The sequence below is a fragment of the Mytilus edulis genome, chromosome 5 (assembly GCF_963676685.1).
Source record: "Mytilus edulis chromosome 5, xbMytEdul2.2, whole genome shotgun sequence".
Lineage (NCBI taxonomy): Eukaryota > Metazoa > Mollusca > Bivalvia > Mytilida > Mytilidae > Mytilus > Mytilus edulis.
The window spans coordinates 40,085,683-40,108,072 of record NC_092348.1 but is presented as its reverse complement, the minus strand read 5'-3'; the positions used below and the strand labels follow the sequence as shown (position 1 = coordinate 40,108,072).

Below are 22,390 nucleotides of genomic sequence, written 5' to 3'. Positions count from 1 at the left end.
TACAAACAAACAAGTTAGGATCCTTCTTGAAAAAAGTCATTAGAACTGAGGGCAGGGGACTCTTAACAGCTTGTTTGTTGCTACAAAATTTGATGCTGTTTTTATTGTGTATGTTTGATATGTATGTATATATGTTTATCGTGTTAATATATGTTGGTCACGAACTGTAAAGTTTCTACGACAATAAAATATTTGATATGATTTGATTTATTATCTGGTTGCTATCTGCCATATTTGTTTGTTTTTGCTGGTTTTCAGGATATATCAATCTGTTGGGTTTTCTCTCGAAATGTTATTACATTTTGACATGCCAGGGCTTTTTTTTGTAGCTTACCTAAACAGTATGAATTCTGTTCATTGCTGAAATTCTCTAAAAATAGACATATAACTGTTATCCTCATCCATTAGTCTATTTCGATAGTTGTCTCATTAAAAATCCTACCACATCCCGATTTTTTTTTATATTAGGTTGTTTTAGACACTTGTCATTTGTTGCAGGTCATATGCTGACCTGTTCATGTCCCTTTTTCTGCCAAATTGACTTTTACCCGTTATCTATTTTTATTTATATTGTGTTCATATAACTCTCATCACACTTTTTCCTCCCAAATTGTGTAAAATGTTACATACAATAAACAAAATCTGAAACCAACTAAGAACCTAGTATAGTTAACTGATAAAGTCACATCAGCTAACATTTAATAAAAGTATAAAACATTAGATGACAAGGAACACTTTTCTATTGTACAAAATAGGAAATCCATGAATTTCATAATATTGCTGAAGCCAGAGATAAAAAAAAAATCGTTATTCATTAAAATTTCATATTTTTTTTAACATAAAAGATTGTTATTACAACCTCCTTTAAGAGTAGACAGATTTTTGCACATTCAAATTGTTAATGCCAGTGGTTGAAAACAAGCAAAACTTCAAAAACTTATTTCAAAAGTTGAAAAAATTCGAAAACAATGATTCATGGATTTTCCAGACTGCAATAAATACTGTTATACAAGCTTCTTTTCCTATGAACATTTTAAAACCATGTATCACTGAAAAGGCACTGTAAATACATACACTAGCAAAATAATGTAAAAATCACCAACATTTTGAAGTCATCTAAATTTTTTATATCATTCTTAGGGGTAGAAAAATTCAATGGGCAAAGTTGACAAGTTCTCCCTAACGAAAGTGTACTTGCTCTTTCCATTTAATAATAAAGTAACAATTTAGATTGGCAAATTAATTAAAAAGTTTTTGGCTGACCTAGAATAAAATTAACTTGTCACTAGCTAGCAGAAGCATACAATTAAGACACCTGGCTTTTCCATAAAAAAAACTTAAGTACGCTTAAAAAATCATTTGTGCTCGGAATACCAAGCTAAAAAAGCATGATGATTTGATAATTCAGGTTAAAGTTACTCAAAATATTGCTCTTGGACAGCAGTTTTACTAGCAAGTTTGATAGGATGAATCTTACATTATGTATTTATTAATATTGCACCTAAAATTATGTAAAGAAAAGAAAAAAAACAACACCTATTATCATTTCATGAGATATAGTGATGATATAAAATTGCATGATTTTGCTACATTTATATTTGAAGTCTACCATCATCAATCATTTATAAAACAATCATGATCATATATATCATGGTTAATGCTATGATTGAAAGCCTTTACATATTTCAAAAAAACTGCTGAAAGAAGCTATGTCGGATCCAGGGTGGGGGGGCCTTTTGTGGGGAAAATTTAATTGATTATATAGGAATTCACTGAAGCATGACTATAGCAGACCCCATCTTATGGCAGTCAGTTATTCTGTATAGCACTACTGGTTCCAAATGGGATCAGTTAAAGTAAGCTTTGGCTACCAAATGATGTGTGTGAAAAAAATTCACAAATACTTCGGAATACCATATACATATATCCATCTTGGCACAGAGGTATAAGAAACACCAGTCAAATATCTGGTTTGCCATATTTCATTAACACAATAAGTTAAAAAATCCTAAAACAAAAAATAATCAAAAGCTTAAGATTTTCAAAGTAATATATAAAAAACAAAAAAAACTCATAAAAAAATATCTTATAATAATAATGTAGTAAGTACCCTTTTAATAGCATGTTTAATTAAAGCTGGAAAAAAACTTCCAGTTTTTAATTTTCACATTTTTTGTTTACATTTTTTGCACAATGTTGCATTAACAGCCGCCATTGAAAAATCTTTTTTGGTCCTGAGCTATATCTCCATCTGACACCATGACAAACCCATTAACTAACAGACCTGCTGCCTAAACATTCTTTTAATGTTGTAGAGTAACATGGCATTACAAAATGATTTTTAATAACTCATCATGACTGGCTGCTATTTCCTGCATAATAATATTAACATGGATTTCAGTTAAGGGTGAAGAAACATTAATTTTTTGCTCTTTTGAATGAGAAAAAAGTCAAAATAATTTACCTCGGTTCTGAAAGTTTCCAAAAACAGGTGTTCACATTTTTGTTTTTGTTTGTCTGATTGGGCAATTAGATCTGTTAGTAACAATGTCCACTTAATCAGTGGAATTTTATAATGGTATAATTTGACAAAGGAAAAAGATGAAAATAATTCAATGTATTCTGCAAACACTACACAAGTTAAATGGTACACAATAAACTATGCATTTACATCAACACATGAACTGAGGATATTGTCCCAAAACCATGAAAACACAGCCATAGGACATAATTGGTAAATCACAGTTTCATCATCTTACATACAGACAGTGATAAATATTTTTCATTTCTTTCTTATTTCTATAAAAAAAAATCTTTAATGATTATTAGTCCCTTATCTCAAGTATTATTCATGACTAAATACATGAAATATACACATATACATGTATGCAAGTCTGATACATTTCAACATAAACTAATGAAACTAGAAACATGTGACACAAAAATCAATGCAAGTATTGGTAATGCATGTGCGTGAAGAGAAAATTGAAAAATAATGAAATCTTCAAATTATTTAGTACAGATTTTTCTACAACATTAGTATGTTAGTCAAATTGACAGGTGCAGCCTTGAAAGACACTGTAGTATAAAAAAATTCTTTCCATTTTACAAAAGTACAAATAGCAATAAATAAAAGTAATACATGTAATTCACCGAACAGTATTAAAATGAGAACAGAAAAATGTAGATTTCTTCATTACGAACAGTCCTTCTGTTTCTTTTTGTATAGAAAATTGCTAATTCCTAAGGCACCGCCTAAACCAAATCTCACAAAATTCTCTCCTACCAATGGTCCCATTGCAAAAAGTCCAACTTCGTGATTGCACTGAAAACTATATTGGTCCACATCTAATGGATTAGGTTTGCATTCTATTGGATATCGTGGTACAACACCCAAGTTTTTGGCTTCGTATGGGAGGTATGATAAATCGGGACGAGATCCTATTAATATCACAGCCATAGATATGTCTACAGAAATAATGTCTTTGCTATCGGTTGACTCTAAAAGTGCATTTTGGTCATCTTTTAATTCAATTAACTGATGTTTGCAGTAGGATTTATACAGGGGGTCAGATATCTTATTTTTCATTAAGGCATGAATTCTGTGGTATTCAGGGTAAATGCCTGCAGGCAGCTTCTTAAAAATAATACTTGGGTCATTAGGACCTTTCCTAAAAACATGTATCACAGAAACGCTTGATTCTAATGCCATAAGTATAGCGTCCGCTGCACTCAGACCAGACCCTACAATCAAAATGGGGTCTGATGCAGGATATTTCAGTCTTTCCGCAAGACATTTTTCAAAATCTTGCAGTGTATGCACAGCATATGACAGATTTTCACCTTGTATATTAAGTCTATTTGAAATATCAAATGTACCCGTTGCTATGACAACATGAGGTGCCATATAACAAAATTCTTCATGTAATTTAGTTCCACGTTCTTTGTCTGTAGTTGAATCATTTTCAAAATTTTCAATGTACCCTCTTACTTCCCACAAAAATGGATGGTTGTCCTTGAAGTTCTTACAACATGGCAACCTCTCACCACTTTCTGAGTCTATGCAAGATTTGAAATCAAACACTTTTCTCACTGAGGTAACTGTATGATTATTATAGAAGGAATTCAATTGATTCTGTTTCACAAAGCTGGTATAGTAATTTTTAACATCTGCTACACTGGCACGATTCCTATACACTTCTTCGTCTTCTTTTCTGTGAAAAAATAAATAAATTTGTAAATTTTAATGCAGGTCAATGATTTTTAGTGGGTCTCATTGGGGTCTAAGCGTGACGCGGGATTGCCGATTTTTTGTAAGCGTGACACGTGAAAGTCATATTATTGTGGCGTGAAAACGGGAAATGAGGTCTTGCGGGACCCGGGAAATTACAAAAAAATGAGAATTGCTTACATACATAGTGTAAGCGGGATCCGGGAATCTGACAAAACAGTAAGCGGGATCCGGGATTGGAACCCCCCAATGAGACCCCCTTTTTAGTGATTCCTGTTATCTTTACATTATTTTCCAAAATTTCAGCTTTTTTCAAAATCTTGGATTCCAATCTGATATTAATGTTAAGATGAAGAACAGCAATAAAAGTGTTGTTTCTATGGTATACTGTTATTTCCTGATGTATCACAACATTAAGGGGTATCAATACACCCACTTAAAGCATTAGGGTATAAGGAAATAAATAATCTGTGGTCTTAGGTTCAATATTTAAAACATGGTTAAATTCTGGGCCATGATTTTTTTTATATGTCAAATTCCTCATAATCCAGCAAATAATAAATAACTTCAATACAGCACTGCAGAAAATGTACCAGTATTTAAATAACTTGTTCCATATATATATATGCTTTTGTAAGTGTCATTTAAATGGGACACCTTAATATACAAAGGGCATGGAAACTATAAATGTTTTTTATTATGATTATATTTAAATTTTTGTAACTGGATTTTAAAATATTTTCAACAATGTAAGTTTAATCCTTCTAAACCATGACTTATAATTGTAATTGTATTGAATTATATATAACTCAGTGATCATATTATTAGGTCTATTTATACATATTTTTCTATACCTTGGAAAACACACTTGACAAAAATCAATAACTTTTAATACTTTATAAGTTCATGATTCAATGGTATTTTGTTAATTTATGTAATTAAATGGGGCCTTGAAAAAAATAAACATGTACTATTCTTGCAACTTCAACTTTGACTAACTGTTACGGTAAACTTACATGAAAAGGAGATTTAAATTTAAATTGTATCCATGCAAAGACAGATTAAAGAATTCATACACCCACTAAAAGCATTAGGGTATAAGGAAATAGTTAATCTGTCGTCTAGGGTTCAATATTTAAAACATGGTTAAATTCTGGGCCATGATTATTATTTTTAAACCTTTGTTCATAAATAAGACCTTTTAAAAAGACTCTTGCGACAACATTTTAGGTAACATTATAAATAATTTTCTGACGTGGGAGAAATCGGTGTTGATAACAGATATATGTAATTCCTTATCAATGACATTTAAACTTTGGGTCACAAGGTCACAGATCAACAATGCGTGATACCCAGTTACCTATATACTTTCTGAAAATTTAAATCATTTCTGCTTAATAGTTTTCATATCATGTCCATCACAAATCCAAATTAAAAGGAGGAATGCATGAAAAGATTTTATCAGAAAATACCCTACATTCATTTGACATTGCAGCAAGTTTAAAATCACATATTTTACATTGTCATTTTCAATTTGATCTATATGACAAAGATTTCAATTTGCACTGGGTCATTCCTGATTCATTCCTAGATACATTTCAAAACAAAGCATAAAAAGTTCCTACCAGTGTATTATCTTAATATCAATTCTATTTAAATTTGAAGGCAAAATTACTCAGCGCTACCCAAATTTTTGAATGGCGATTCCCAATTTTTCGATAAAACTGCCTAATTTTTATTATTTGTTAGACACTTACATGTGATGATTCATGATCCAGTCTTTAAATGGAAGAGATGGCAGCTCCATCCAGTTAGCTAAACTTAATGTCTGCATGTTCCCATCCATTTTCTGTAAAAATGATAAGATATCACTAGATATCCAATTTGAAGGTTGAACAGCATCATTTAACATATGAAGAATAAAATTAGAAAAACTTATGAAACAATGTAACAAATATATATGTAGAAATGCAATATTATCATTACATGAAATATTTGGGCAAGCAACTTTCAATATTTGTTAATATAGAAACATAACCACAGGATAAAATTATCAAAATTGGTCAACTATATTTCTTGAATGATCTATGCTACATGATCAATTGAAAAAGAGGTACTGGTACCGGTACTCTGATAAATAATTGTGTCTTACCTGCCAAGCTCCTCCAGGTTTACCCTTTCCAAGAACTATGTGATTAATACTGTGTTTGGGTTCATGTTTCCATGACAACAAGGATGGATTGTCAACTCCCATATCAGCATCAGGTCGACAAAGGTTGTCAAAAAGTAAAGCGGTGGGGTTAGATGATCTCCCATCTAAACCTTCAGATAGATACTCTAGGTCCTGAAAGGAGATATAAAGTTTTTTGAGTACTGATTTGCCTAATAAAGCTGCAGCCATTTCTTTCATCAAGCACTATTTTTCCAAAAGAATATATCTTACAATATGCTGTCAAGTTTTAACGTTTAAGTTTAATAAAATATTCAACTATGGTATGTAAGTTAAAAAAAAGATGTAAGTAAGGAATGCCTGTTTCTTTTACAAAAAATCTTACAAAATCACAGGTGAATCAAGATTTTGTAAAAGTGCTACAGTGCAGTAAAATAAAAATAAAAGAGTGCCATGAAAATTTACCAATTTACAAGTTCTCAGCTATAAACAGTAATGAAAAATCCTCACTCAACATCAATTATTTGCAGAATAAAAAAATATTTTACATACCTCTTCAACTATTGATTTATTTTTATCCAGCTTCTCTAGTTTTCTATTCAAGTAAACATTGGAATGGGATCCTCCATTGTAATAGGGACGATTTCCTGACAGGAGGAAAGACAAACAGATCCCTGATGGTCCATTTCCTGTAAAAAGGATTATGTCTTAAAAAACCTACAAAATGTACAAAAAAATACTCATCATTAGACTTGAGAAGAAAAAGGGTAAAAACACAGTTCTTGAGTCCAATTGTAGATCTTGAAATTTATATTAAAATTTCTTATTATGAATCATTTTTAAAAGTTGATTGAAAGTGTCAGATTTGTTGAATTGATTTTTTTGTTAAATACACATCAGTAAAAATGTGAATTTCAAATAATGCAATTTAATATCGTTCATTTGCAAATTGTTAATGAAAAACATTTAATATCATAAAATTAATGTCTGAATAATCATTTCATAAAATATATATTGACTGGTATTTGTTAAACAAAGCACATTTATAATATTCATTCATTGTTCTTTATTGAACTTTTAAGTTATTGGGAAAAGTATTGATAAAAACTAAAATCCATCAAAAGTATTTAAACTGAAATAAATATATCTATAGGTAAGGATATACAATGGTTTGAAATTAATTGACATGGTATAACACTAACAAAAGTTTGTTACTTCTTTGCCTTGATTCCTAAGCCTTAGGAAGAAATAACACTACATTTGTATCAGCAATTGTTCAAAAGTAACACATTAAGAAGTACAATAACTTCACAGTGTGGCACCACATACTGGAATCAAAACTTTATCCCCTCTTTTTAACATCAGCATTAGCATGATTAAAATTTCCTTAAAATATCAAAATGGTTTCAGAAAAAATACCAAAATGGCAAATTCTAATACAATTTTGAGAAGTTCATTTTGATTGGACAATGCCACAAATTTCAGCAAATCAATTCAAAGATTGATGGTCTTAAACTGTACACACACACACATGCACACATGTCCTTAGTTCTTGATTAAAAAATACTATTTTGGTGTATTATTAATTTATGTGCATTAGAATGAAGAAAGCTGTGTTGTATCTGGAGATTAGCAAATATCTGTTTCATTGCTCCACTACCACATCTCCAAAATATTCAATTTGAAACCATCAAATTGTTGATTGATGCCTGCAAATCATAAAATACAATACAATCAACACATTTTTTTGTGGCTTTTGAGTCACATAAATCTAATGCACAAAAATGTAATTGGTGTGGCCCAGATGATATAAATCTTACCAATAATAATGACATCTGTGCAGTCCTCACTGTGAGGTGTAGCAGACATATTGAGGGTGTTTCCTGGGAGGACTCACTTAGTTAATGGAAAGGGTTTCCTAGACCGATCAGTGTTGACAACACATCTCAACTGTGTCAACACCACCTGAAATAGATAGAATATTCTTGTATAAAGAAACTGATATGAAATATATAATGATCCAGTTGACAAAATCTAAATATGTATAAAAATATACAACACAATTTAAGAAAATAATTTCGGCTATAAAAAATGCATCATACAAGTTTTTCTCCTCACAAATGTTAAAAAGATTTTTTACCATAAAAAAACCCCATGTAAGAGTGAGTAAGGGACAACATCAGAAGTTCAACGAAGGATAAAAAACTTAATTCACATAGTTTTTTCATTTGTCAGGAGAGAATTATTATTCGATTATTAAATATAAATAAACGTATCAATTCCTGTATCAATGTACCTATATCTTAACCAGGATGTCAAGAGTACAATTATTTAGACTACTTATCAGAATTCTAAGTTTAACAGATAACAAAAAGAGGAATTTTACTTAAGTTACCTCCAAGGTCAAATAAAGAAAAAGATACATTAGTAGTTAAGCTCACATAGCCCACACCCCATATAAAGTGTTTAAAGGTTAAACTGACCCATTAGCATAGTTTTTTTCAGTTTACTTTGAGATATAATTCTTTTCCTTTTTGATTTTAGATGGTAATATTGTGATTAAGTTCTTGGATATTATATAACAAAGAGGTTGTGGTTTGGTTGCTAACGTGACAACTACATATTTATTTATGTACACACCATAGATCAAAGGACAGTCTTTGAACTGGAATCATTTAGTTTTTGTGTGTAAAAAAAAATATTTAAAAGTTTTGTTTTCTAATTTGAGTTTTTATTCTTTGTTCTTCTATCTATTTTCTGTAAATCAGTTGATCGAGATTAAAATGAGGATGATTGATAGCTCAAAGAAAACTTTATACATGTAACACTTTTTCATGTTAACGTGCATATTAAAAGCCAGGAACCTTGCAAGGTAGTCCCTTTTAACATCTTACTAGCATTAAATTTTCGCCAAAGAATCTGGCATTTTTTTTAGTAGTCTTTATTAAATTCAGTCACATATAACTTGCCTTAATTAAAACCTCGGCATACATCATAGACAGATGTGACTTCTTAGGTTGAAAACTGTGTTTACCATTTTATGTGTACCATTTTTTTGGTATTTTTTTTGTTTGATTGTTTTCAAAAGCTTTTTTCTTTCTCTTGTAAAATTCTTATTAGAGTAATATGGATTTTTACCTCTAACTAATAAGTATATTTGCTCAATGTTGATATTAGGAACTGTACCTTTAATTTTGCTCGCATTTGCAAATCATTTAAAAGTAAGGCATCATTAAATATTTATAACTAAATGAAAACTTCTCAACCAAATATCGCTATAAAAGTGCACAGTATATATACATAAAAGGCTCAACAAATGAAAATAACAGCTAATGGAATCATTATGGTACAATAGCTCTGACATATGTTTTTATATCAAAATCAATACATGACAATTTTCTATCCATTGTATTTGTCCTGAATTGCACCAGCAGCTGCACATATTGATAGGACACATGTACAAGTCAAGTAAATTTTTTTGTACATCATGCATTCATCATGTACATACCATGGGCAGTTATTTGGAACAAGGACGTCAAATATTGAGTCGGTATAGAACTGTTATCCCAAACAATAACATGTGGATAACAGGTCAGCTGCCTTTTAAGCCTTGAAATATCAAATATTTACAATACGAACTATCAATATTTTACTTTTATGAAAAGTTTGTTTCTGTACATACAAAAGTTAGACAAAACCCCCTAATGACACATACATTTTTTTAAGGTGGGCGACCATAAAAATTTCAATAATTGTTAATGTTCTACTACAGAATTTGTATACAATTTATCACCTTTTCAGTAAATACAACAGTGACATATATAACTAAACAAATGATCTGGTTGATAATAATTCCAAGGTTAATAATCATATCTGGTCAGCATTTTTAAAAGGTTGAAAGGATGATGAGAATATCTTGGGTGACAATAACAATAAACTGCTTCACCAAAAATTATAAAGTTAGTGTCTGTAAACCAAATGTCTTTGGATGATGACACTGAAATGATAGCAATATACGACCCCAACTAACTATAAAATTTAGCCCTTACATTGGTGGATCCAGGAGTTGGAACCCCCCCTTTTTTTGGCCAATCAATGCATTTGAATGGGGGCATATAGTTGGAACCCCCTCTTTTTAAAATGGCTGGATCCGCCCCTGGCCCTTAACAATATGATTTGATTAGCAATTGACAGCATATATAATCCTATCGTTTCCCTAAGATTATTTATGTATATTATATATATAAATTAACTCACAAAAAAATATTTTATTAATCCACAATCAATTTACACAACTGATTTTAACATCCTTATTCGAATAAATCTGAACTTTCTAAAACAAAAACGTCCTAGTCGTTAAATGCACCAGAAGTATCTGAAACCTCTTTTCTGGGAAATTTTGTAATACAATAATGTTCTTTTGTTATATTATTTAAAGTGTCTTCTCAATAAATATATTTTGAATTATTATTTGAGAGCAAGGACAATGTTAAAATACATCATTCTCATTTGGAAAAAAATATCATCATTATTATTTTTAGTATTATCTTATATAAATCTCTTTATTATAAATACATAAAGGAATTAATTATCTATATGTGGCTGCAAGCCAACCCTTCCTTAAATAATCTAAAGGTTAAAAAGTACAACATAAGAACAAAAGGATATTAATCATATGATTTATTTAATACACATCCTATGTATTGTTTTTTTTTTTTTTTTTTTTTTTTTTTTTTTTTATCTAACTCAAGTTTCAATCAATAAAATAAAATGCATCTTTTTTTTTTTTAAAAATAATTTTCCCACATATTGATCTTCTAATCAATGGCAAAGATTGCAAAAATCATTTGGCATGAATACTTCCCAGGTTGCCATCCAATTGTTTATTTTTTTATCTAATTTGAGTGTCAATATAAACAAGAGGCTCTCAAGAGCCTGAATCGCTCACCTGGTAAACAATGCCTTCGGCCATGTTTTTTGAAGAAATAGAAAATAAAACACAAACTTTATTTTATACACCCTACTGATCATTCAAATGAAGTTTGGTTGAATTTGGTTGAGTAGTTTTAGAGGAGAAGATTTTTGTAAAAGATAACTAAGATTTATGAAAAATGGTTAAAAATTGACTATAAAGGGCAATAACTCCTAAAGGGGTCAACTGACCATTTCAGTCATGTTGACTTATTTTTAGGTCTTACTTTGTTGAACATTTTTGCTGTTTACAGTTTATCTCTACCTATAATAATATTCATGATAATAACCAAAAACAGCAAAATTTCCTTAAAATTTCCAATTTAGGGGCAGCAACCCAACAACGGGTTGTCCGATTCATCTGAAAATTTCAGGGCAGATAGATCTTGACCTGATTAACAATTATACCATCTGTCAGATTTGCTCTAAATGCTTCGGTTTTTGAGTTATAAGCCAAAAACTGCATTTGACCCCTATGTTCTACTTTTAGCAATGGCCACCATGTTTGTTGATAGATCAAAACTTCGGACACAATTTAAAAACTAGATACCCTAAGGAACATTCAGTTAAAGTTTGGAAGTATTTGGTCTAGTAGTTTCAGAGGAGAAGATTCTTGAAATAGTTTACGATGACAGACGACGACAGACGCCAAGTGATGGCATAAGCTCACTTGGCCCTTCGGGCCATGTGAGCTAAAAATGTATCTGTTTTTACTTTAAAAAATAATTTTCCCACATATTGATCACCTAATCAAATGGCAAATTAAAGACTTCAAAAATCATTTGGAATGAATACTTCCCAGGTTGCAATCCAATTAACATCCAAGACAATTTCTCAATTTATTCATTCAAATCATAAAGGTGTTTCCTTTAAAATCTCAACACCTGGCATTCCATTGAGAAAAAAAAATTCTGGAATGTTGGTTAAATTTTTTAAATTATGTTAAAATTATCAATATTTGCTGAAGAATTTATATGTTTAAACTGAGAAGACATGAAAAATAAAATTATCAAAATCATCAAAAAAATTCTTTACAAAAGGACATATAAAATGAATGTTTTTTATTCCACAAATTATGTTTTTTACACCTTTTTCTATCATATGTCCTACTTATTTGACTTACTGTATCAAGCCATGCTTCATGTTAGAAATAGCACACAAATATCAATAATATCTAATATTTTGACAACCAATCATTTTCTAGAAATAAACGCTTAGCTTGTATACATAAGCAAACACCTGACAATTGTCCTAGTTATACAAATAATTTAAACATAATTCAAAAATTTTACAAAGATTTTAGTTACCATGTAAACCATGGATGGTAATTCATAAACAAAAACAAATATTGATAAAAGAAAATTGTATTTTAGCCATCAATCTTACCTGGTCACTTTTAATGTTGACCACGTGTGACTATCCAGACCACTCAGTATGGAAAGTGTAAGTTACCATAACAAGTCACCAACACTCAAATCTAAACATTAATAAATCCATTTAATCATTTCTCCTTTTAAAAGCACCCCCGCTTTAAAAAATATGAAACAGGCCGACATGTTCTACATTATGACCCAGTCATATAACAGAACATTGATTTATAAATATAGATCTCCTAATTATTGACTAAGGCCAGGAATCAATTATACAAAGAAATGTTGGTAATCCAAACTTTTCACAAAGTTTATATTTCAAATTAAAATACATTTTTGTAAAAAGGTTTACTAAATATTAATTAGAGCACAAAATGAAAAATTCTATAACATTACATAACCATTCTTTATTTAACAATAATACGGAACTTATAAAGAATGTTATAAATTTACGTCAGCTTTTGGCCAGTTTAAAGTATAAACCTAGAACTCTGTTGGATAATTCATGCTTGTTTTTTAAACAGTTCCTTTGATTGGGCTCAGTCACTGAAACAGCATCATTTCATTTATTAACCAGAAAAAATATAAATAGCAATTTAATGAATTAAATTAAGACAGAAGTGTAATGGTTATATTTATAAATTAACTGTTTACCAAACTTAAATTTTTGAAATACTAAGGCTTTTTTACCTCAGGAATAGATTACCTTAGCTGTATTTGGCAAAACTTTTAGGAATTTTTTTCATCAATGCTCTTCAACTTCGTACTTTCTTTGGCCTTTTTAACTTTTTAGGAATTGAGCGTCAATGATGAGTTTTTTGTAGACGAAACGCACGTGTAGTGTAAAAACAAAATGTAATCCTGGTACATATCTATGATGAGTTTATTCTAACATACATTCATCGTTATCTGACACAAATTCCCTTCAACAAGTACACTACTGACTTATATAACACTGAAATGTAAACTATAATATTTATTGTGCACATTTTAACTTTGCAAACAATGCACAGAGAAGAAGCAAAACAGCATTGCATTATCACATAAGGACCATCCATTGATTAATTAACAGCCAATTTACCTGATAGTTTTACAAAGAAAATGTGAATAAATAAAGAACAGACCATAATTTATGGTTACCATGGTTACAGGTCATACTGGTCCTTTTAGAGGCTAGCTGAACTAAAAAGTATAGGTCAACATTAAATGATATCACCGATAACCAATTAGCACTAACCATGATAACCTCATTTTTATTGTCAAGTCCTAATTAAGGTGGCTCGTGGGTACAAAAATTTCAGCAAAAAATTAAACCTTTATTTTTTTATTACAAATTTTATTTATTACACTATTAGTTATTACTTTATGATATGGTACAAAAATCAACCCAAAAAATTGTTCCGGTTTGGCCCCAGATGACTTTTTAAATGTTTATATCATTGAAAAAGCTCCAAATTATCTCCCTTTGGTGCAAAAATGCCATTTTATGGCTTTAAATTTGAAATATCTTTTTTAACTCATCGGTGACCTATATTTTTTATTATTGTTATCAAATAAGCTGTACATAAACTAAATAATTGTAAAATTTAAGCGATTTCTGTAATTAGGTTATTATTTTATTTCGTTATTACCTCTATTTCTCCTATTAGTTCAACAGAAAAAAAGAACATTAACAAAAATGTATGCTTCTTCCAGAGGCAGGTTGTGAGCTTAAATGAATGGTGACCCCATTTTTTTATTTCATTTTTCTTTTAAGTATATGATAAAGTTCATTTATAAAAAAATATAGCGAAATCCTATATTAGAAGAAAAAAAAGATTTATACCCAGGAGCCCCCTTAACATCTATTAGTTGTTTTTTACAGTAAAAAGTAATCTTTTGAAGTACAGATGACTATTGATTTCAATTTAACTTGTTTTAGACACATTAAATTATCACCTTTAAAGAAGAATGGCGATTGTAAGATTAAACTGGCAATGCATTCCTCTTGATTTGGAGCTTATTTTTTTTCAACTGAACAAATATCAGCATTTCAAATTCAAATAAAAGAAGAGTGTGTCTGACGACAGGAATGTCCAGTCCCCACTCAAGCTTTGCATTATCCAAGTTAAAAAGGGACGTAACTCAAGAACAGTAAATCACTTGCTGCCTAAATTTAAAAATGAGTTTCATATTATATGGAAGAGAAGTGAGGAGGAGACAAGAAAATGGTACAAACGTTTAAGGGTAACACTTACAGTGGAGGCATAACAATTTCTGCTTTCCAACTTTTAGTCTGTGTTAATGACATCGCTCATACAAATATTTGCCTCAATGGAATGATATCAGATATCCTTATTCAACAGTTACACCCATATGAATAGTTGTCTCATTGGATACCAGATCTGTTTATTCGACAGTTACGCCCATGTAAATAATTGTCTCATTGGAATGATATCAGATCTCCTTATTCAACAGTTAATCTTAGTTACAAATGTTGAGCTTAAATGGACCAATTCTTCTTTTAATCAGCAACCATTTTCCATTAAACATACCATATCATCTAACAAAGGTTCATGAAGGAATGCTGCTATGGTGCTATTTAAAATATGCATTCAGTTTTTACCCCATGTTATATGATTCCCAGCAGTTTTTGTTTTTCCAAAACATAAATTTTTTTAAATGGCTTTCAACATGTTCAAAGAAATACTTAGAATAGCTTGACAACATTGACAATTCAACCTAAATCTGATATGTCAATAGTAAAAAGAATTTTAGTTAGAACTTTAATTAGATGTCAGACGACAAGAATAGAATGGTACCTACCACTTGAACATTCTAAAAAATGGACGGCTATTTAATTTTTGACAAAGAAGTTTGTTTTGCTTTTAATACTGCTATCTAAGATCTTATAAAAACTATGAAATTAAGGAGATGCCAAAATGATCATCAATGAGACAACTCCCCATTAAGGGCTTAATGACATAGATGTGAATAATAACAGGATATCATAAAACTATTTACCTTCTGATAATTAAAATCAGATATTAAAACTTTTTCATTTTCTAATGATATTGACATAACTTAATTCGGTGGGTGATATTTTAGAAGTTTCTCGGTAATAGGGTGAAAATGTCAAAGTCATATCAACATTAGGAAATATGATCTCACGATATATAAAAAGAGCTATAATAATTAAGAAGTTCTGATCTCATTATTCTAAATAGTTCAAGGTGTTTAAATATTTGGCTCCCTTAACTACAAATAATTAGAGATATTTCTGAGCATATTGAATTATTGAAATGGAAAGCAATAAAATTCTTAATGTATAGATGAACTTTTAATAATCAAAATTTAATCATGTTTACTTATTAATGTATTCTGCAAAAAACAAATAACATTATACTTTCGTCATTTTTTAACCCACATGTTTCCTCACAATAAAACCCTAAAAGTACATTTCCTTACAAAAATAATTTCTTCTAAATAATGACTATTTAATACATGTATCACAATTATTAATTATACAAAAACATAAATTTTTCTGACAAGAGATATATGGATTTTTTTTAAATCGTAATGAAAAAATAAATAGACACAGATTAATTTCAATCACACAGCAACCTAATTTCAAACATAATTACCCTAAAAAAGGTGTATAGCAACCTGTAGTTGCCTGTGAGGTTGCTGCTGAATGGTGTTAAAATTTTGAAGTAAAAATTTCCAAATGTGTAAATGTCTGTAAGGTACATTTGTATGCCAGAACAAAGATAACAAAGGTAGTTTTCAGAACAATTGATTTATATAAAAAAAAACAAAAAAAATAATAATCTTAATTACGGTAGTTAACTGTCTTTCAAATTGAAAAATTTTATAATAATTTGCAAGCTTTAGTAATGAAGATGTAAGCTATTATACTAAATACCCAACACTACGTCATTACGTACAGACTCCACGTACCAGAAATTAACCTTTTCTGAGCCCATGGTATCTTTTAATTACACAAAACAAGTAAAGTAGCCCATAGTTTTTTTTTATCAAACAACCTCTTGTTAAACTTTTTTCTACAAAAAATTATTAAATCAGAAAAATTGAAATCCTATATAAAATTAAATAGCCAACATTGATAAATTCAAAAAAATACTTAAAAAATTATGGTAAAAACTCTCCTACAGTCAAAATTGACAATTGATGGTTTTGGCTACATGTTTCCGTCCCTTGTGGTCATGTAGCTCTTCAAGTTGTTCTATATCTTCAGCAATCAAATTCATTTTGATTTTATCATTACTTATACATGATTATCCAGAAAGCACTTTGGATGCCCAAAATTTATTATGCATTATTTCTTATGTATTTAATTAATCTATAGTATACATATAACTTAAAATTAAAAAGCATAAAAAGTGTTAACCCAGTTTTTTCATCAAGTTCACAAGTACCTATTTTTTTCTGCATGTTTAGTCTATACACTGAAAATTATGTAATACAGAAAAATAATATTATTTTACAATATCAAATGAAAATATTTTTCTAAAGCAAGCATTCAACTAACCTGTTTCATAAAAATATCTTTTCAAATGAAACAAGAAGTATACATGTATTTTCTCAAAACGAAGGGTAGAAATATTTGAATGACAGTGCAAAACCTCTGTCACATCATGCTAGATTTTGGTAAGATACATAGATATATACAAAAATAAAAGAGAAATATCTCTGATAGAATGACTCAGCAGTTTATAAACCATTATTTGCTGAATCATGGTAACATATTAATACCAGACAGAATGTTAGTGAATACACCTCTGAACATCATGACATATTTCTCACGACAATAAAAATCAAATTTAATTATTCATCTACAAGGTCTTTTAAATTTCAAGCATCAGTTAACATTGTAAGTTAGTAAATTAACATTGCATACCAACTGTTTGATGATATATTTACAGAACTAGACAACCTACATAACATTTATCCACAAATACTAATGGATTGGAATATATTTGTTTGGCCTATATCAAAATTTAGTTTTAAAAGCTTATATATGTTCAAGAACTAAATTTCTACACAGGTTGAAGTTTAACAACAAAATGAAAAGCTGACACTACCTGATGAACATTTTACAATAGTTATTCCACAATAATTTAGCAATAACAGATATCTGTTGTATTGGTACCAAATAAAAAGGATCCAAATTGAGCAGAAACGAAAGGACTAACATATGATATAATCTTGCTTTGACTGTCCAATGACAGACAGGTCAAAAAAAGTTTTCACAAACTCTGATATTACCCATACCAGATGAGATTTTGAAATTGAATTATCTAGAATAATACAAGTTATGATAAAATAAATTTGTTCATTTGATATTTTCTTTTGGTTGTAGTTATTTTAATAACATAGCATGATTACTCACAGTCACCCTTTTCAGTCTTCCAAGACTTGCCTGGTTATTTTAGCTAGTTTCCATCTTGTGAGCTGCAATTTATGGAATATTCTAACATCTGAAAACAAAAGTTCTAATAAGTCAAGATCCTGGTCAATTAATTGTTTGTCAAGGTCAAAAGAATGATTCATGTAAGAATTTAATGCAAAATTCTGCAAACTTGACAACTGTTTATACCATCTTCATTTTCAATAAAGTTAGTATTTGAATGTAGATGGTCATCTGACTCCTTCACAGTATTTGTTATACATATATTTCAACGGATCTGGCTCTACGCTTTATGGAGCTACATAAGGTAAATGCAATAGACTTTTAATATAAAAAAAACATCTGTAACAATTACAAATAATACACCTTTATGGCAAGCCATTTTGCTATTTATTCTAACTTCATCTTATATATTATATGAGATATCTTATATGTTTTATAAGATATCTTATATACAAATTATTTATAAGATATCTCCTAAAGTTTATAAGATATCTTATATAAATAATTGCATTGAAAATCAAAGTCTCCCTTTAAATCATAATTAAATGAGGTTCCTTCAACCAACATACGTAATAAATCTCAAGACTTTACACCGTTTTATTTAATTTCATTCATATGAAAGCTTGTTGCCTATAATTGAGATAATAACTAACAGTGTTTCGGGATTTTTTGCTGATTCTATTAAAGCATGGGTCCCTTTTCAAAAGTCTCCCAACTATTTTTTTGAATTAGCAAGGTATTCACAGGCACATTAAAACAGGTTGAAGATTTCTTTAACATAGCAAACAAAATTAATCCAATGGTAAAAAACCTTAGTAAAGTTATAAGAAAACATTGGAGCAATCTGCATACCTGTCAACAAGTGACGATGAAAATGCAGGTCATGACCTACATTGAAGAATCAAATCTCAGGTCATAACGCGTACGAACTTTTTCGAGCTGAATTTCAGTATTTATGGTACATTTTCTTATAATGTATATCAAAGATGCCAAAACATCAATGCATAGTCACTTTGTTAAGTCATTTTAAATCTTATTAAATATTATTTCATTGCACTTTTAAAGATTTTTATAAATTTGTGTAACTCAGTCTTATGTGCTTTACTTTTTGAAAAAAATAATACAATCATCAACCACTAGAATTTAATGTAATTCTTAAATGTTTGAGACTATTCACTATGTAGCCTTTAACCATAAATTTTTTTAATTAATAAGGAAATTAGACTATAATAAAATCTAGTAATACAGTTAAAGGAAGTATAAATGTAAAAAATAATTTTCAACTTTTTTTTTTAAATTGTATAAGGCCACGGTTTTTTAATTTGTTGGTTTACGGATTTTCCCCATGAAAAAGTCGGGTCGGTCGGTCGGGAAAAAAAAAGAAAAAAAATCATCTTTGAAAACAGAAAAATATGCAAAATCAATATATATTTCACCTTTCTAACAATATGTTTGTTATGCCATCTTATCATCATTTCTTAAATTTTAGTTCAATGAAATATTATTGCTCAGCTGTTATAAACATCGCATGCCATTGTCTAATAAGTTTCAGTAAAAAAAAGGGGGGTGCACGGACAAAGATGAAATTAAATCGTCATTTCAGAAACAAGAAAATTAGATTCGCGTAGCTCTTAATCAATTCCCGAAAACTTGGTGAATAATGATCTTCAAGCACGAAAACTGATAAAGAAAAAAAATGTAAAAACGTCGTACGAAAATAAGTTTCAACACACGTGTCAAAAACCTAATAGACTCGTCCATTGTCGGAAAAACGAGATTATCGGGTCAATCTGTTGTAATTTTTTTATTATCTATGAAACAAGAAAATTCCAAATGATTTGTTAATATTCAATACTTCAACTTGATGCCTTCAACCTATCCACATTTGGACAAGTCTATTTCTATGAGATGATGCATCTTACGGACTGATGACAAATAAGGGAAACGAACTTATTGTGTAATTGGTTTTAAACACAAGTTCCGTTCCGCAAAATTATTTGTGCAAACGACATTTCAAGGTCAGTTATTATGATAATTGATTTGTCTATATTTAAAAACGTAAACTGGAAGTTTTATTTTTTCACAACAGCAAGTGTTATCAATTTTGTTAGTGATTAATGCATTTCATTTCATAAAAAAAATTTACTTTAATTATTTTTCAGGGAAAATGCATTTCTTAGGGTCGGCGGCAATAAAAAAGCATGAAAAGTCAATTTTATTTTCATTCTGGAAATCGGCAAAATCGGGTCGGCGGATCCGTAAACCAACAAATTAAAAAATCCTGGCCTAAAGGTATAAAAATAATGAATAGTTATTTTTCAATATGTATTTGAATTTTATATTTTGAATGATTTAATCTTTTTCACCCATAAAACGTAAAGATAAGGAATAATTTTGAATGGTGACAAATAAGGGGAAGTAACTCTAGTTCAGTTTGTAACCGATCGTGCAATTTACTTACGACCTAAAGCTAAGATAATTGGTGTTAATTAACAGTGTGTTTGACACCAAAGCTGTCAAGTGAAGCCATGCACTTTTATGGGTCACTTAATTTGACAGTTTACATAGCTAGATGATCTTCCTGTTCATGGAAGAATTACGAATTTGCCGGTATTTCAAAGGAATATTACTTATGAAATCAATCTCAAGGCTAAGAAATACGGGTGAAATCAGGTCATTTTCGGAATTCCCAGGTTATTTCAATGACCCGGCGGGTGTTCCGGATGATCCCTCAGAATTGTAAAAATCTCGGGTCACACCCGCAGAATACGGGTCAGTTGACAGGTATGAATATGCAAAAAGACAAAAAATGCAGTGAAGTTTTCACCCAGGTGTCTATCATAGCATATAAGCGTAACAAAAATATCAAAGAATACCTTGCTAAACTGAGGAAATAGTTGGGAGACTTTTGAATAGGGACCCATGCTTTAATAGTATAAGCAAAAAATCTCGAAACACTGTTAGCTAATATCTTAATTATAGGCAACAAACTTTCATATAAATGAAATTAAATAAAACAAAGTAAAGTCTTGACTTGAGATTTATAACATATGTTGGTTGAAGGAACCGCATTGAATTGTAATTTTTAATTTTCTGCGGTTCTGAAGTAGGGAGCATTTGTTATTCAAAAATAATGGTTGAAGTCGCGTTTATAAGATATCTTATAAATTATATAAGATATCTCATATAATTTTCTTTATAAGATATCTTATAAATATTTTTTATATAAGATATCTCATATAGTTTATAAGATATCTTATATACTTTATAAGATTTTTATAAGATATCTTATAAACTAAATAAGATATCTTATAAACTATAAGATATCTTATAAACTATAAGATATCTTATAAAGTATATAAGATATCTTACAAAAAATGTCTTATAAATTATATGAGATATCTTATAAAGTATATAAGATATCTTATAAAGTTTATTAGATATCTTGAAGTTAGAATAAATAGTAAAACGGCTTGCCATACACCTTATTGCTACTCCCGGCTGACCCGGCCGCTTATATAAACTTTTGCATCATACAATTCAACAATCACTTTTCCATTGTGGCGTCAGAAATTTTGTTTTATGAAGTCAAAACTTTACGGAAACCTGTGTGATATCTAGTAATGGCAGACAAATGGCGATAAGGTGTATTTGTGCCCTAGAGCTAGTCCCACTCCACGCCCCCCCCCTTTTCAAAATGCTACATTACTAGCTCTGCATCTAAATATTGAGATTTTTGGCATTAATCTGTATAATTTTTATAGAATATTAAGGCTATATCGGTTCCGAGAGCAAGTTTACAACCTGATCTGTGATCGATCTGATCAGTTGCTGATGTAGCATTGTTGATAAATTATGAGACGTAGCTAAGAGTAAGACGTACATGTATGAAGCGGATGTTTTGTCTGTAAAAATGTGCTTTGTCATTTGTCTATTTCCTTAAGATGGATGTGAATTATCTTTGTAAAAGATTTCTACTTGAGCGCACACTGAGTTTCATTCAAGTCTTACCGTAATTTAGTGTACAACACATGGTTCATTTATGAGAACATCATGTAGCACACTTCTGTCGCATGCCGGTTAAACAAAGATTTTGATTGGATAAAGAGAAATGAATAATTTACTGCTCCCAAACAAGAAACGGAAACCAGTTTCGCGGACTTTTTTTTCAAAGAACGCTAAAAACGTATTTTGGATGAAAAATTTTGTTGTAATTTCTGTCCTGCCTTTTTATT

At 29.8% G+C, this 22,390-nt stretch overlaps 1 protein-coding gene across 7 annotated transcripts; it reads right to left on the bottom strand.

Annotated features, from left to right (window-relative positions):
- Nucleotides 1-663: 663 nt before the first annotated feature.
- On the bottom strand, nucleotides 664-22,246 carry LOC139523664 (oxidative stress-induced growth inhibitor 2-like). 7 transcript variants are annotated; one of them, XM_071317857.1, is made up of 8 exons: nucleotides 22,167-22,245; nucleotides 18,135-18,222; nucleotides 12,759-12,849; nucleotides 8,222-8,366; nucleotides 6,954-7,118; nucleotides 6,384-6,575; nucleotides 5,989-6,080; nucleotides 664-4,214 (listed from the first exon to the last, which is right to left on the bottom strand). In XM_071317857.1, exons 6-8 carry the CDS (start codon nucleotides 6,483-6,485, stop codon nucleotides 3,197-3,199), a joined length of 1,212 nt encoding a protein of 403 aa, XP_071173958.1. In that variant the 5' UTR covers nucleotides 6,486-6,575; nucleotides 6,954-7,118; nucleotides 8,222-8,366; nucleotides 12,759-12,849; nucleotides 18,135-18,222; nucleotides 22,167-22,245; the 3' UTR covers nucleotides 664-3,196. The 7 variants fall into 7 exon arrangements, with proteins under 7 accessions (XP_071173958.1, XP_071173955.1, XP_071173960.1 ...); XM_071317854.1 differs by having other exon boundaries at nucleotides 6,954-7,090; XM_071317859.1 differs by having other exon boundaries at nucleotides 22,039-22,199.
- Nucleotides 22,247-22,390: the final 144 nt, after the last annotated feature.

What these genes read in the sequence shown, in the direction of transcription:
- LOC139523664 (XM_071317855.1), bottom strand. Translation starts at nt 8,270, where the DNA reads ATGTCTGCTACACCTCACAGTGAGGACTGCACAGATGTCATTATTATT. An exon ending in CACAGATGTCATTATTATTG is followed by an intron (nt 7,091 to 8,221) that starts GTAAGATTTATA and finishes TCCTTTTTACAG; the next exon opens with GAAATGGACCATCAGGGATC. An exon ending in TGGATCATGAATCATCACAT is followed by an intron (nt 4,215 to 5,988) that starts GTAAGTGTCTAA and finishes ATTTTTTCACAG; the next exon opens with AAAAGAAGACGAAGAAGTGT.